At 42.7% G+C, this 15,116-nt stretch overlaps 2 protein-coding genes across 15 annotated transcripts in view; one reads left to right on the top strand and one right to left on the bottom strand.

The window, feature by feature from the left end:
• Positions 1-7,928, top strand: part of LOC131104915 (membrane-associated guanylate kinase, WW and PDZ domain-containing protein 1-like) — a 75,902-nt gene extending 67,974 nt beyond the window's left edge. For 12 of the 14 annotated variants that reach the window (XM_058052582.2, XM_058052585.2, XM_058052584.2 and 9 more), the window contains 6 exons: positions 353-556; positions 1,047-1,134; positions 1,213-1,273; positions 2,490-2,633; positions 2,705-2,843; positions 5,638-7,928. In XM_058052582.2, coding sequence (XP_057908565.2) covers positions 353-556; positions 1,047-1,134; positions 1,213-1,273; positions 2,490-2,633; positions 2,705-2,843; positions 5,638-6,722 — 1,721 coding nt within the window. In that variant the 3' untranslated portion in view covers positions 6,723-7,928. Of the gene's footprint in view, positions 1-352; positions 557-1,046; positions 1,135-1,212; positions 1,274-2,489; positions 2,634-2,704; positions 2,844-4,962; positions 5,055-5,637 lie in introns of all 14 variants that reach the window. The other 2 variants (XM_058052596.2, XM_058052597.2) reach the window with 1 other exon arrangement.
• A 3,107-nt stretch (positions 7,929-11,035) lies between these two features.
• On the bottom strand, positions 11,036-12,379 carry LOC131103987 (rhodopsin). The gene has a single exon (XM_058050627.2). The coding sequence runs from the start codon at positions 12,275-12,277 to the stop codon at positions 11,219-11,221; it is 1,059 nt and encodes a 352-aa protein (XP_057906610.1). The 5' UTR covers positions 12,278-12,379; the 3' UTR covers positions 11,036-11,218.
• Positions 12,380-15,116: the final 2,737 nt, after the last annotated feature.

A 15,116-nucleotide genomic window follows, 5' to 3' on the forward strand; every position in this document is an offset into this window, starting at 1 on the left:
ATGTAGCTGCTCTATAGGAGTTCACAAGTCAATACAAAGGGCATAATAGGTCCCCTTTAAAGAAATTTGTTAGTAGATAAACAATATATGAATCAGTTTTGCATGGTATAAACTTGGCTATGTAACAGATTTGAAAAGCAGCTGAACTCTGACTCTGCACTGACACACATTATTTCTTCTTTTGTATTTTGCATGTGAAATCATTTCAGTCAAGCTCAAAATACCTGGTGTCTTTCTACGGGTGACATAATTCGGGATGATCAATTCATCTTTCCTATCTTTGTCTCTCTTCTTTTTCCTCGATCAATACAACCAATCAACGATCAAACAAACATGTATGTGAACACAAAAGCCGGAAATGCTTGTGTGGCCATGCCCCACAAAATAGGGCGCATCATCGAGGGAAGCCCGGCAGACCGTTGTGGCAAGCTGAAGGTCGGCGATCGGATATTGGCCGTCAACAACTGCTCCATCACTAACAAGTCCCACTCGGACATTGTCAACCTGATCAAGGAAGCCGGGAACACTGTCTCACTCAGGATCATCCCCGGTGATGGTAAGGCTTTGGCTCAGAGCCTTGCATGCGTGTGTCATAATGCAGTAGCACATGACTTATTCATGGTCGTGGTGGGTTAGAAAGGCCACTCGTGCTACTCTTAAATAGCAAGAGCGCTTTTCATCCCTACTGTGAACCCGTACATCTCACTATGAGTCACTGAGTGTGAATAAGATGTAGTTCCCCAGGAGCATCTGTACAGCTTCTCTCTGTTGTGTGCTTGCAGCATATTTTTGCCTTTGCCGTTTTTAATAGTTTGCCAATTTGCCAGGATTAAAATCATGGGGGAAAAAAAAAGTGCCGGCATGTAAGCACTTCCTGCTCATGTTAATCTCTTCACTTTAGCTCAACTGTGGAAATGGAAGTACGCAGTGCTGCAGCACCAGCACACGGGTCAAATCCCTTTCATCCATGTATTAAAATAAAAAGCAGGTCGAATACTTTTTTAGTTATTGTGTCATTTCATCGTTTTTTTTTTGTTTTCCCAAAGAGTCTTCCAATGCTTCTCTGCTGACCAATGCTGAGAAGATAGCTACCATCACCACCACACACACCCCCCAACAGTCCAAAGAGTCCCGGTAAGTGCACATGTAAATATATAGTATATGCAGGAAACAGTTTTTGGAGTAATTATTTAAACTTTGTCTTTTTTTAAGTAATAACTCAAAGTCGAAAGGAGTTCCTCCCCCGCCACCAACACAAACTCAAACACCACAGGTAATACATTTTTAATTGAACTACGATTTACTGTGTTACCAGTCAGCATTAAAAATATAGCTTTATATGTTAAAATCAAAACCCAAGTTCGATTCCGCCTTTGGGCGTCTTTGTGACTCCGGTTTCCTCCCACATTCCAAAAACATGCTAGGTTAATTAGCGACTCCAAATTGTCCATAGGTATGAATGTGAGTGTGAATGGTTGTTTGTCTATATGTGCCCTGTGATTGGCTGGCCACCAGTCCAGGGTGTACCCCGCCTCTCGCCCGAAGACAGCTGGGATAGGCTCCAGCACCCCAGCGACCCTCGTGAGAATAAGAAAATGAATGAATGAATGGTATTATGGATGAAAAAAATAGGGCTGTCAAAAGATGTAAAATTTTATCAGATTAATCACAGTTTTTAAATTAACTAATCATGATTAATCACCTTTGTGACTCCAAATTGTCCATAGGTATGAATGTGAGTGTGAATGGTTGTTTGTCTATATGTGCCCTGTGATTGGCTGGCCACCAGTCCAGGGTGTACCCCACCTCTCGCCTGAAGCTGGGATAGGCTCCAGCACGCCCGTGACCCTCTTGAGAATAAGAAAATGAATGGTATTATGGTTATGGTATTATGGACGAAAAAAATAGGGCTGTCAAAATATGTAAAATTTTTATCAAATTAATCACAGTTTTTAAATTAACTAATCATAATTAATCACCTTTGTGACTCCAACTTGCCCATTGCCTGTGACCCTCATGGGGATAAGCAGTATGAATGAATGAATGTTAAATTCAGGATGATGTAATATAATATAAAAAAGCTATTACATTTTAACAGTTAGTGATATTATTAAAGTTATGAGCAATATGTAAATAATTCAGATTATTTGGACAAATGACTCATGTTCTTAGTGCCAACAGTGATTGTTTGACGGTTGTGGAAGAAATACAAAAATATGTGTGTAATATTCTGGAAACCTATGACTCATTTTAACTTTGCTGCAATATTGTTATAATAAGGCAGCCATTGTTCCTATTTCAAAAGACAATATATGAATTGTCTGTAATAGTGATACAGTATATCTAATAGTGCGTGTAGGTATGAATATGACTTTATACTATGACTTTATACCAAAGATGGAAGGGCAAAGTTGGAACTTGGAACGTCCCTTTGCTAACTGATCTGTAGCTCTCAACTCTGCATTATTGTATTACTTTGTCGCTCACAGGACAATGAGTTCTACTCGGTGGACCTAGAACGTGACAGCAAAGGTTTTGGTTTCAGCCTGAGAGGAGGACGAGAGTACAACATGGACCTGTATGTGTTGAGACTAGCGGAGGACGGAGCTGCTGTCAGAAACGGCAAGATGAGGGTATGGTATTTCTTAAATGGGATCTTGCCATTGGCTTATGCTCCTCTGACAATGAATATCTTCTGTTCAAGGTGGGGGATGAGATCTTGGAGATTAATGGCGAGAGCACAAAGAACATGAAGCATTCACGTGCCATTGAGCTAATCAAGAATGGTGGACGGCGGGCACATCTCGTCCTCAAACGTGGGGATGGATCTGTACCCGAGTATGGTATGTTTACCTGCACTCATTTTGTGGCTCCATCTGAGTCATAAACTTTATATTCTTGGGTCAAAGCTCTTTGTGCTCCATATCAGTATAAAGTTTATTGTTCCCTCAAATGGGTGGCCATCGATCCGATATTCCTGATATTAAAGCTTGTTGATTCGGGACAACTTCCTACATGAGATGGGAGAGAACGCTATCGGTCCGAGATCAAAATATTCGGCTCATATGAGTTTATTGGACTCAATATTGGTAGCTGCGGGGAAAAGTCATGACCAGATTTGTTTCTGTTACGCTAGGTGGCACTAGTGCCACGTGTTGAAGACCCCAGAGCAAATGTATTTAATAATAAACAAAGTACAACAAAAGACGCCAGTCACTGGGAAACTAAAAGTACAAACAAAGTAGCAAATAAGGATTTTGTTGATCAAGTACTTCCAGATAGTAGGCAGCAAAAATTACAGTACAAGTACAACAGAGAGACAAAAAGGATCAAAAATGAGGCATGCAAGGCAAACAATCTGACAGCTGACCAATGGAAGTGGAGTGTTATAAGAAGGCCTAATGGCTGATGAGCAACAGGTGTGCAGACCAGGAGAACAAGGCAGGACACAACAGAGACAACAGGGGGCAGCAGATCATGACAGTTTTTTTGCTTCATTAAAGAAGTTCATTCATCTGAGGTATTACCGTACATGTAATAGCTAAAGTTTAGTGGTCACATGATTATGTAAACAATGTTTACTGTAAACGAAGTGTCTTATTTATCCAGACCAGAAAGAGACAGTCAACACAAATCCTGGTGATGTCTGATGCCAGTTTCTCGACGAGGAATCAGAGGCACATTTATTGAAACATTATCAGTCAGGACCACAGACCACACAAAACAAACCAGCCAATCACAGGGCACATATAGACAAACAACCATTCACACTCACATTCATACCTATGGACAATTTGGAGTGGCCAATTAACCTAGCATATTTTTGGAATGTGGGAGGAAACCCACCATTAAAACCCAGAAAACCCACCATGGGGAGAATCGAACCTGGGTCTCTAAGTTGTGTGGCCTGCTCGCTAACCACTCATCCACCATGCAGCCAATATTGCATCTTATTTATGCAAATTAAAAACAACGTGCATGCTCTGCTTATGGAGCATACCTGTATTCCGGGACAGATCCGTTTCTATGCTGGTTGCTATGGTAACGCATGAAGGTAATAATACGCAAGAGCATGCAGAGTTTGAATTTCTCCAGCATGACGCTCCTTATGACCAATAATAACGAGTCAAAATCATAATATGAGCTGCTAATTTTTATTATAAAACGGGAACGGGCGGCACGGCGGTTGAGTGGTTAGCGCGCAGACCTCACAGCGAGGAGGACCAGGGTTCGATTCCTCGGCCCTCTCTGTGTGGAGTTTGCATGTTCTCCCCGTGCATGTGTGGGTTTTCTCCGGTTTCCTCCCACATTCCAAAAACATGCTAGGTTAATTAGCGACTCCAAATTGTCCATAGGTATGAATGTGAGTGTGAATGGTTGTTTGTCTATATGTGCCCTGGGATTGGCTGGCCACCAGGGTGCGGTAGAAAATGAATGAATGAATGAATGAACTAGGGAACACTTTTGAAGCGGTGGTGGGTGGTGTTGACTCGTGTCCCATATGGTATTATGATTAACAATTAATAATCCAATAATCCCCCACTCATAAATAAAAGTCATAAATACATTGTGATCTACAGTACAGTATGATTGTGTTGAGATGTACGTGGAGAAAACCCACGCATGCACGGGGAGAACATACAAACTCCACACATCGATCCCAGAGCGGGGAATCGAACCCGGATCCACGGTTTGAACCACCAATAGAAACGATCGTTAATTCAGAAAAGAATACAGAAGAGTGTTAATTGATTTATGTGTTGCCGACATTGTTTTAGTCATATTTCCCAACATTACTTTCCAGTTTAACTTAGTTAGTCCTTTGATGCTGCTTTTATTGTAATATTTTGTCGATATACTGCTTCGACAAAGTATAAAATTACTTTTTTTTATTTGTTTTCTTCTTGGCTTCCTCTTTCTCTGATCTGTCTCTCGTTGCTGGGCTCTTCCTCCTCTCTCCAGCGATGATGGCTCCTCATCTCGCTGTTGGGACAATGAGGAATGACAAGATGGGAGAGCCCTGTTTCTACCTAATGGGCCAAAATCAGACCACGGTTTGTAACCAGAAGTCTGTTCCGATCCACTCCGCTCACCCTGTCATATTTCTCCTTTTGAGTTCTTCCAGCTCATCCCAACCTGCATCCTACTATATGTGAATGTGTACTGATGTAAACGATCTATATGTTATGTCATGCCTGAAATCTTCCGCATTTCTAAGTACTTGTGAAAAGGACCAATACTAACTTCATGGCGCCACCCATCACATGCTGTTGCCATAGTAACATGGCTAAGCTATAATTTATTTTATTTTTGTCTGTTGGTCCGGGTGGTAAACATCACTATATTATTTTGAATGATTTCTCAGGTGCCTGCAGTGTCATTGATAACCCCGCCCCCACACTTGCCAACGTCTACCTGCTGTCATCACCTTGTGTTTCGCCTGCAGCCAGAACGCATTGAAGCCACGCGTGACTTCAATACAACCTCCATGTTTATTTGTGAAAAACAATCTTGTGCATCATAGTGGGGACAGTTGAGCACACGTATGCATGATTCGCTTCAAACCCCCCCACCCGTTGGTTCTGTCACGCCGCTGCAACTTTAAGTTGAATTTTTTTTTTTTGTCCTCTTCTTCAGACGGCACCAATGACGGGCACCCTCCCACACCCGGGCCACAAGACACTTCGGAAGTGAGAACGCTGCCGCCCTACAGCCGATATCACACCTCATCGGAGTCCAGTTATCCACCCGACCTTCACATACCATCACGCCACGAGACTGAGACTGAATGTGGCCGAGACAGGGATAGGAACAGGGTTGGGTCAGATCAGAGGGACTACCGAGGCCAACAGTTCAACCCCGACCATCACCACACCTGGAACAACAGTCACAGTCAAAGTAACCCCAGGCAGCCGTCCCCAGACGGCGGCAACAGGAGTGGCAACAAGAAGAGCAGAGGCCGTAAAGTCAAAAAGTCCGAGTCCGAAAGCAGCATCTCGAAACTTCTAAAGACTCTGAGGAAGGATAGTTCAGGGAAGAAACCTGCGGCTGCACAAAAACTCAGGGGCCAAGGACTCTCAAACAGCAGCTCTACTTTGGACACCAGGTTCCGCGCGCAGCGCCGCAGTTCCCTCGATCGCTCCCCCAACCGAAAGCGCACCTCCTCCCCCGATCGTAGGCGGGCCAAGTCCATGGACCGCCGGGCAGAGCGAGCGCAACGGGATCGTACACCCGAGAGGGAGTGTGACGACGGCGGATTCCTCGCCGTCACTCCTGAACGGAAGTTCTACGAGCGAAGGTTCCTGAAGAACTCGCCGATGGGCGGTCGAGTCAGGGAGTGGTCCACTCCGGAGCGTTCCAACAACATCGGCGATTCGTCGTCTCTTTCCAGAGGCCGCACGCCTGACAGAGCCGCAAAGAACGGAAACCTCTTGAGACATTCTTCCTCGGAGCGATATCGGATGAACATAACACCGGAGAGACCGTACGGAGTGGAGCGGGACTCTTCCCCGGACAGCAACTACAGCCGCGACGAGCAGAACTATGCAGCAGCGCCCGGAGTAAAGGACTACTATAGCATGATGAAGAACAACGCTGCACACAACAATGCTGCATTCAACAACACGGGCCACAACAATAACACAGTTGGTCCAAGTTCCAAACGGCTCCCTGAACCCAAAGGAAGCCTGTACAAAGAAAGCCCCAAAGACCTCAGCATCTAGAGCAGAAACGGACTCTCCCCTTTATGTGTACCATACACTGGAACCGGACCACGATACATAGCGGATTTATTCAATGACTTAACTTGTTGTGATCCCATGCAGAGATTCCTAAAACAGCAGGAGTGCAAATCCCGTCAGCTCACATTGGTTGTTTTGTTGTCATGGTTACGTTGCTCATAGCAGGTTGTTGTACTATAGTAGAAGTATTGGATGTGCCTGCGTATGAAAAAAATCGGTGAAGTTGCTTTTGTCTGCATTGCTGAATCGTAACGTTTTGTTCCCTCTGAGATAGGAAACATACTTCCACTCGTGCTTTTTTTTTTCAGTGTCTTTGATTTTACGAAATAAATGATAGCACAATTCACCGATGGCTTACAACAACTGTGAAAATCACATTGGATTTTTTTTTTTTATTTAAAAACTGGAGTTATCGTGGTAGAGATTTTATATATAATTTATTATCCTTGTGTATTTGCTCGCTGTCTTTTTTAAATTTGGCACATTTATCAACTGAGCAAGGTTAAATCCGGAAGAAAACATGCTTACTTCATTTTATGTTGTGTTCTTAAAAATGTCTTACCCTTTTAAAAACACCATATTTACAAAATTAAGTTTACCCGTGTTCGATTCCACCCTAATTAATTGGAGACTCCAAATTGTCCATAGGTATGAATGTGAGTGTGAATGGTTGTTTGTCTATATGTGCCCTGTGATTGGCTGGCCACCAGTCCAGGGTGTACCCCGCCTCTCGACAGCTAAGATAGGCTCCAGCACCCTTGCGATTCTCGTGAGGATAAGCGGTAGAAAATGAATGAATGGAAATTTTGAGGCTGCAAAGTGCACAAGTGGTTAGCATGGAGGCCACACAGCTAGGAGACCCACGTTTGATTCCCCCCCCCTGGCACCTCTGTGTGGAGTTTGCATGTTGTCCCCCCTGCGTGTGCTCCCACATTCCAAAAACATGCTAGGTTAATTGGCGACTCCAAATTGTCCATAGGTATGAATGTGAGTGTGAATGGTTGTTTGTCTATATGTGCCCTGTGATTGGCTGAAAAAGTGGTAGAAAACAAATGAAAAACATGAAAACACAGAATTTTATGTTGTGTTCTTAAAAATGTGTTACCCTTTTAAAAACACCATATTTCCAAAATTAAGTTGCTAACACGAGACCCGTGTTCGATTCCACCCTCTCTGTGTGGAGTTTGCATGTTTTTTTTTTCGGGTACTCCGGTTTCCTCCCACATTCCAAAAACATGCTAGGTTAATTGGCGACTCCAAATTGTCCATAGGTATGAATGTGAGTGTGAATGGTTGTTTGTCTATATGTGCCCTGACAGCTGGGATAGGCTCCAGTGAGGATAAGTGGAAGAAAATGAATGAAAGTTGATGTAAGTGATGTGGAACTAAATTGTAATTGTCATATACCCTTATTAAAGGATGTGCCCAAGATAAACTAACATAAAGAAGACTTTATAAAGAATGAACAATAATAAAATGATGCAGTGAAATAATTTTATTACTTTAAATAGAATTGGTAACAAGCATGCACTGTGAGCGTTTCTTGGGTCAAAATCATCAATTGACTCGACTAATCCCACTTGGCCATTGCGTGCTGCAATGCAGTCGTCCTTTAAAAATTACAAAAAAAAAATAGTTGCCATTACTTCAATCGAAGCATAATTTCCATATAAAAGTAATTATTATTATTATTGTACCCCAGCATAAGAAACAACTGATCTGCCATGCTGAGCCATGCTGTCAAGCCACTGGAGTCTGGCTGCTGCTTTATAATGTGTTCTATGTGTATTCTGGCTTTTTTTGGTTTGGTTCTGGAATAATCCCAACAAACGCATTACTTGATCATCGTTGTCCACCACGGTACCGAATTCAAGAAAAAGACTAAAAAATTGTGTTCATGTTCACCTGTCGGTCATCAGCTGTAAAGATTTTTCCCCGTGTGATTATAAGGAACCTGTGGAGGAATAAAAATGTTGCCTTTTTCATGTACAAAAGAGAAATTTACGATAACCCTCCGCTGTGAGGAATGTGATATTGTGTTTTTATCTTTGAAACGGACCTGATGATTTATGGGAACTATGTTGACTTACTCTGGATCAGGTATGTAAAGACCTTTTTTTGAATGAAAGACTGTAATTGGTCGTTTAGAATCTGTTTGTCTGTTTGGATTTCTCGATGGTTAGCCTGCCTTTGTATTATAAAGCACTTGTATGCAGTCTGTGTTCTTCAAGCATTATTTCTTGCAACGTGCTCCAGACATAATGCTGTGTATGTGTTGATAAGAGCAGTATATGGGCCATTTTTTATAAAACTATGCATATATAAATATTACATTGTTCATAGCTTTATTTGACCCATGAAGCTATACATAACATTAGTCTAAGTACAAGTAGATGTGGACTTATCCAGCTTCTTTCCTTAAGATGGATTACACTGTATATGTAGCTATCAAAAGAAGTCTGTGAATGCTATTTTTATTATCAAAATAAAGTTTTCCATACAAAAATCTGAGGGTTTTCATATGTCTAATTCTTTTACTAATGTCTCCTGTGGAAGTGTGAGTTTGATCACGGTGGTCACGCTACAGAATGTTTGAACACAGATTGACACTCGATGAAAGTGTTCTATATTTAACCGCAGATGAAATAAAAGAGAAACACGGGCTGTCAGACGCCTGATTGTAGAACTCACAAAGAAACCACGACAATCACATCCATGAAATATTGCAACTTCATTCATTCATTGTGTACCGCTTAACCTCACGAGGGTCTCGGGGGTGCTGGAGCCTATCCCAGCTGTCTTGGGGCGAGAGGCGGGGTACACCCTGGTCTGGTGGCCAGCCAATCACAGGGCACATATAGACAAACAACCATTCACACTCACATTCATACCTATGGACAATTTGTTAGTCACAAAGGTGATTAATCATGATTAGTTATTTTAAAAACTGTGATTAATCTGATAAAATTTTACATTTTTTGACAGCCCTAGTTTTTTCGTCCATAATACCATAACCATAATACCATTCATTCATTCATTCATTTTTTTATTCTCACGAGGGCACCCTGGACCCTGGACTGGTGGCCAGCCAATCACAGGGCACATATAGACAAACAACCATTCACACTCACATTCATACCTATGGACAATTTGGAGTCGGCAATTAACCTAGCATGTTTTTGGAATGTGGGAGGAAACCGGAGTACCCGAAAAAAAAAAAAACATGCACAGGGAGAATCGAACCCGGGTCTCCTAGTTGTGTGGCCAGCGCGCAACAAATATTGCATCTTATTTATGCAAATTAAAAACAACGTGTGTGCTCTGCTTATGGAGCATACCTGTATTCCGGGACAGATCCGTTTCTATGCTGGTTGCTATGGTAACGCATGAAGGTAATAATACGTAAGAGCGTGCAGAGTTTGAATTTCTCCAGCATGACGCTCCTTATGACCAATAATAACAAGTCAAAATCATAATATGAGCTGCTAATTTTTATAATAAACGATACAACTAGGGAACAGGCACAGACCTCACAGCTAGGAGGACCAGGGTTCGATTCCACCCTCGGCCATCTCTGTGCGGAGTTTCTCCCCGTGCATGCGTGGGTTTTCTCCGGGTACTCCGGTTTCCTCCCACATTCCAAAAACATGCTAGGTTAATTGGTCACTCCAAATTGTCCATAGGTATGAAGCTCCTTATAATCCATAATAAGAGTCAAAATCATAATATGAGCTGCTAATTGTTATTATAAAAGATAGCTATAAACAATAAACTATGATAAACTACGATAAACTACGATAAACTACGATAAACTACGATAAACTACGATAAACTAAGGAACACTTTTGAAGCGGTGGTGTTGACTCGTGTCCTATATGGTATTATGATTAACAATTAATAATCCAATAATCCCCCACTCATAACAAGTGGTAAATACATCGTGATGTACAGTACAGTATGATTGTGTTGAGATGTTGCTACAAATAAGACGTTAATTAGCGCTATCTTTGCTCGTAGTTACAAATTGACTCAAGACATGAATGCATTCTGAATATAGCATTCCCATTTATTTTCACATATACTTTGATCAAATGTACTACAGTCATTTGTACTTTTACCGGTCCAATTATAAGTAAAACATCAACATGGTGAGTCAAATGCAAAGTGCCTTTTATTTTAAGTTGCCTTGATTACATGCCTCTACTTTCAAAAATAAGCCAGTATGATTTAGGATCCAACTGTTATTGATTAATATAGTTGTCCCTCCCGCTAAGGGAAACAAATATTTACGTTGGATATTCTGTACATACAGGAACAACTCTGAAATGGGCCGGACTTTCCTGCAACAGTCTTTAGGTCGAACCAACTTGTTGGTGAAAATACAAAAAGGAGGTTAGCCTTCAGTCGCGTCCTGGGGGGAGCAGAAGTCTTCTTCTCAGATAGTGGATCAGATAGTGTTGCATGGCGTGGGCGGGCCTTTATGCTGGGGAGACAGAGCTGGAGGAGACGGAGGAGGCTTCGGTTTTGGTCGTGGACGCCCCCTCCTCCTCTTCGAAGGGGTTCTTCCCGCAGCACATGGTGGTCACCATGCAGTGGCGGAACTGCTTGTTCATGCAGATGTAGATCATTGGGTTGTAGATGGCGGAGCTCTTGGCAAAGAAAGCCGGAATGGTCATGAGGACCGGTCCGAACTCTGAACCCTGATGTGTGAAGATCCACCAGGCCACCCCGGCGTAGGGCAACCAACATACCAGGAAGGCAATGACCATGATCACGACCATGCGGGTGACTTCCCGCTCGGCCCTCTGGGTGGTCTCGGACTCCTGCTGGGCGGCGGCGGCCTCCTTGACGGCACAAAGCAGACGGCCGTAGCAGAAGAAAACGACGGTCAGGGGAGTGAGGAAGTGGCAGCAGAACATGTAGACCACAAAGGACTCGTTGTTGAAACCCTCGGCGCGTGTGTAGTAGTCGACTCCACATGAGCACTGCATGCCTTCGGGGATGTAGCGGGACCAGCCGACCAGGGGCGGCACGGCGCAAGCGCAGGCCATCAACCAGGTGAAGGCCAAACCCATAATCGCGTGGTTCTCACCAAAACGGAAATTACTGATGGGCTTGCAGACCACCACCCACCTCTCGATAGCCAGAACCACCAAGGACCAGAGGGCAATTTCACCCCCGAGGGTGGCAAAGAATCCTTCCAGGTTGCATCCGAGGCGTCCCAGGACAAAGTAGCCGTGCATGGAGGTGTACATGGTTGTGGTGAATCCTCCGAAAACCATGAAGAGGTTAGCCACCGCCAGATTCAACAAGATGTAGTTTAGAGGGGTCCGCAGCTTCTTGTGTTCGAGGGTGACGTAGAGCGTGAGGAAGTTGATGGGGAAGCCGAGCAGGATGAGAAGGAACATGTAGGCGCCCAGGGCGGCGTAGGCCGCCGGGTTGACTAGATAGTACTGAGGGTATTCATAAGGACTCCGGACTATGCCGGTGGTGTTAACCATAGGGACGTAGAAATAAGGTCCCTCTGTGCCGTTCATGGTTGCGCTTGGCGGTTGCGATCAGCTCTTCAGTGGTGTTTCTTCTGGCTGCTCAAGAACGTGATGTAGACGGACCCTTGCTACAGTTGGACCCCGGTGGTGATGCCCCGGCTTTTAAAAGGCGCACCTTGGATTATCGCTTTCCAAATCCGTCAGCACAAAGTGATTTAGGCCATGGTTAATATCTAATCCAGCCATCACTGCAAACATAACTGACCACTCATCAAGATATTAAGGTTACACCTGCTCATTTCTCGCATTAAGTTATTGAATGCTACATTTGCTAGGCGGCTACTGTTTATTTTATCTTCCAAACGTGCTTGTTTATTTCCGGTTCGGATGAAGCGTCAAACTTTTAGATGGACCGGTGACCTGGTCAAGATGTATCCTTGACTTCTGCTGGGAGAGATCTATACGTGACTTTTACCCCATTCATTCCTTTTCTACCGCTTATCCTCACAAGGGTCACGGGGGTGCTGGAGCCTATCCCAGCTGTCTTAATCTGTGATTAATCTGATAAAATTTTACATCTTTTGACAGCCCTAGTTTTTTTCGTCCATAATACCATAACCATAATACCATTCATTCATTCATTCGTTTTCTTATCCTCACAAGGGTCATGGGGGTGCTGGAGCCTATCCCAGCTGTCTTAATCTGTGATTAATCTGATAAAATTTTACATTTTTTGACAGCCCTAGTTTTTTTCGTCCATAATACCATAACCATAATACCATTCATTCATTCATTCATTCGTTTTCTTATCCTCACAAGGGTCATGGGGGTGCTGGAGCCTATCCCAGCTGTCTTAATCTGTGATTAATCTGATAAAATTTTACATTTTTTGACAGCCCTAGTTTTTTTCGTCCATAATACCATAACCATAATACCATTCATTCATTCATTCATTCATTCATTTTCTTATCCTCACAAGGGTTACGGGGGTGCTGGAGCCTATCCCAGCTGTCTTAATCTGTGATTAATCTGATAAAATTTTACATCTTTTGACAGCCCTAGTTTTTTTCGTCCATAATACCATAACCATAATACCATTCATTCATTCATTCGTTTTCTTATCCTCACAAGGGTCATGGGGGTGCTGGAGCCTATCCCAGCTGTCTTAATCTGTGATTAATCTGATAAAATTTTACATTTTTTGACAGCCCTAGTTTTTTTCATCCATAATACCATAACCATAATACCATTCATTCATTCATTCATTTTCTTATTCTCACAAGGGTCGCGGCAGTGCTGGAGCCTATCCTAGCTGTCTTCAGGCGAGAGGCGGGGTACACCCTGGACTGGTGGCCAGCCAATCACAGGGCACATATAGACAAACAACCATTCACACTCACATTCATACCTATGGATAATTTGGAGTCACAAAAGTGATTAATCATGATTAGTTAATTTAAAAACTGTGATTAATCTGATCAAATTTGACATCTATTGACAGCCCTAATTTTTTTTGTCCATAATACCATAACCATAATACCATTAATTCATTCATTTTCTTATTCTCACGAGGGTCACGGGGGTGCTGGAGCCTATCCCAGCTAGAATAGGTGCAGATTCTGGAAAATCTAAGAAGTTTTCTGTGCGGGTTATTGTGTGTAGCTGCTCTATAGAAGACCACAACTCAATACACAGGGTCAAGCACAATAGGTCCCCTTTAAGCCCAGCTTTAGGCCCCTCCTATTTCTGTCTGTCAAAATTATTAGAATAAACCAAAAATAATAAATATAATATTAAACATAATATTATATATATATATAAATATAACACAAAAAATACAGGATTATATGAGTCCCTTTCCAACTCAGAATGGAATTCATACATTTGTTTACAAAAGCAGGATAATTGACTTTCCCAAGGGACAGTAGGCAAGGCTACCTGGCGGCTAAGCCTCCTCTGTTCTTAAAACCGAGTGACGCCTCTGGTGAAGCATCTTAGCTGCTGAAGAGCTCAGCACTTTCCTAATGGGTGTTCTATTAAAGAGATTTGGGGCTTATGAATGTGTTACTCTCTGTAATGTTGCACGGGGTCATGCTCACTTAGTCCCTTGCTGTCTTTGCCTCTATGCGTCTCTTTTGGAATGACGGTTTATTTCATATGTGAGCCTTGAACCAAGGAATGTTTTAGACTTACAGAAATGGTCGTGATGTTTGTGGTTCTTTCTGTGTTTCTGCCACCAGCAGGAGGAGGATCACCGAGGTGTTACCTTAGCTGGCCTGTAGAAAGTATGTATTGTGTTTGTCTGAAGCAATCTTTTATTGACTGAGTTGAATGTTGGAAGATTCAGGTCTGGTCTGACAGTCAGCTGAGGAAATTCATTCATTCATCCATTTTCTACTGCTTATGGAGCCTATCCCAGCTGTCTTCAGGTGAGAAACGGGGTACACCCTGGACTGGTGGCCAGCCAATCACAGGGCACATATAGACAAACAACCATTCACACTCACATTCATACCTATGGACAATTTGGAGTCACAAAGGTGATTAATCATGATTAGTTAATTTAAAAACTGTGATTAATCTGATAAAATTTTACATCTTTTGACAGCCCTAGTTTTTTAGTCCATCATACCATAACCATGATAGCATTCATTCATTCATTCATTTTCTTATTCTCACAATAGTAGCAAGTGTGCTGGAGCCTATCCCAGCTGTCTTTGCGCAAGAGGCGGGGTACACCCTGGACTAGTGGCCAGCCAATCACAGGGCACATATAGACAAACAACCATTCACACTCACATTCATACCTATGGACAATTTGGAGTCACAAAGGTGATTAATCATGATTAGTTAATTTAAAAACTGCGATTAATCAGATAAAATTTTA

This window comes from Doryrhamphus excisus, linkage group LG15 (genome assembly GCF_037039965.1).
Source record: "Doryrhamphus excisus strain RoL-2023G ecotype Guam linkage group LG15, RoL_Dexc_Guam_v1.1, whole genome shotgun sequence".
Lineage (NCBI taxonomy): Eukaryota > Metazoa > Chordata > Actinopteri > Syngnathiformes > Syngnathidae > Doryrhamphus > Doryrhamphus excisus.

Coding starts and splice junctions, on each gene's coding strand:
- LOC131103987 (XM_058050627.2), bottom strand. CDS start 12,277: ATGAACGGCACAGAGGGACCTTATTTCTACGTCCCTATGGTTAACACC.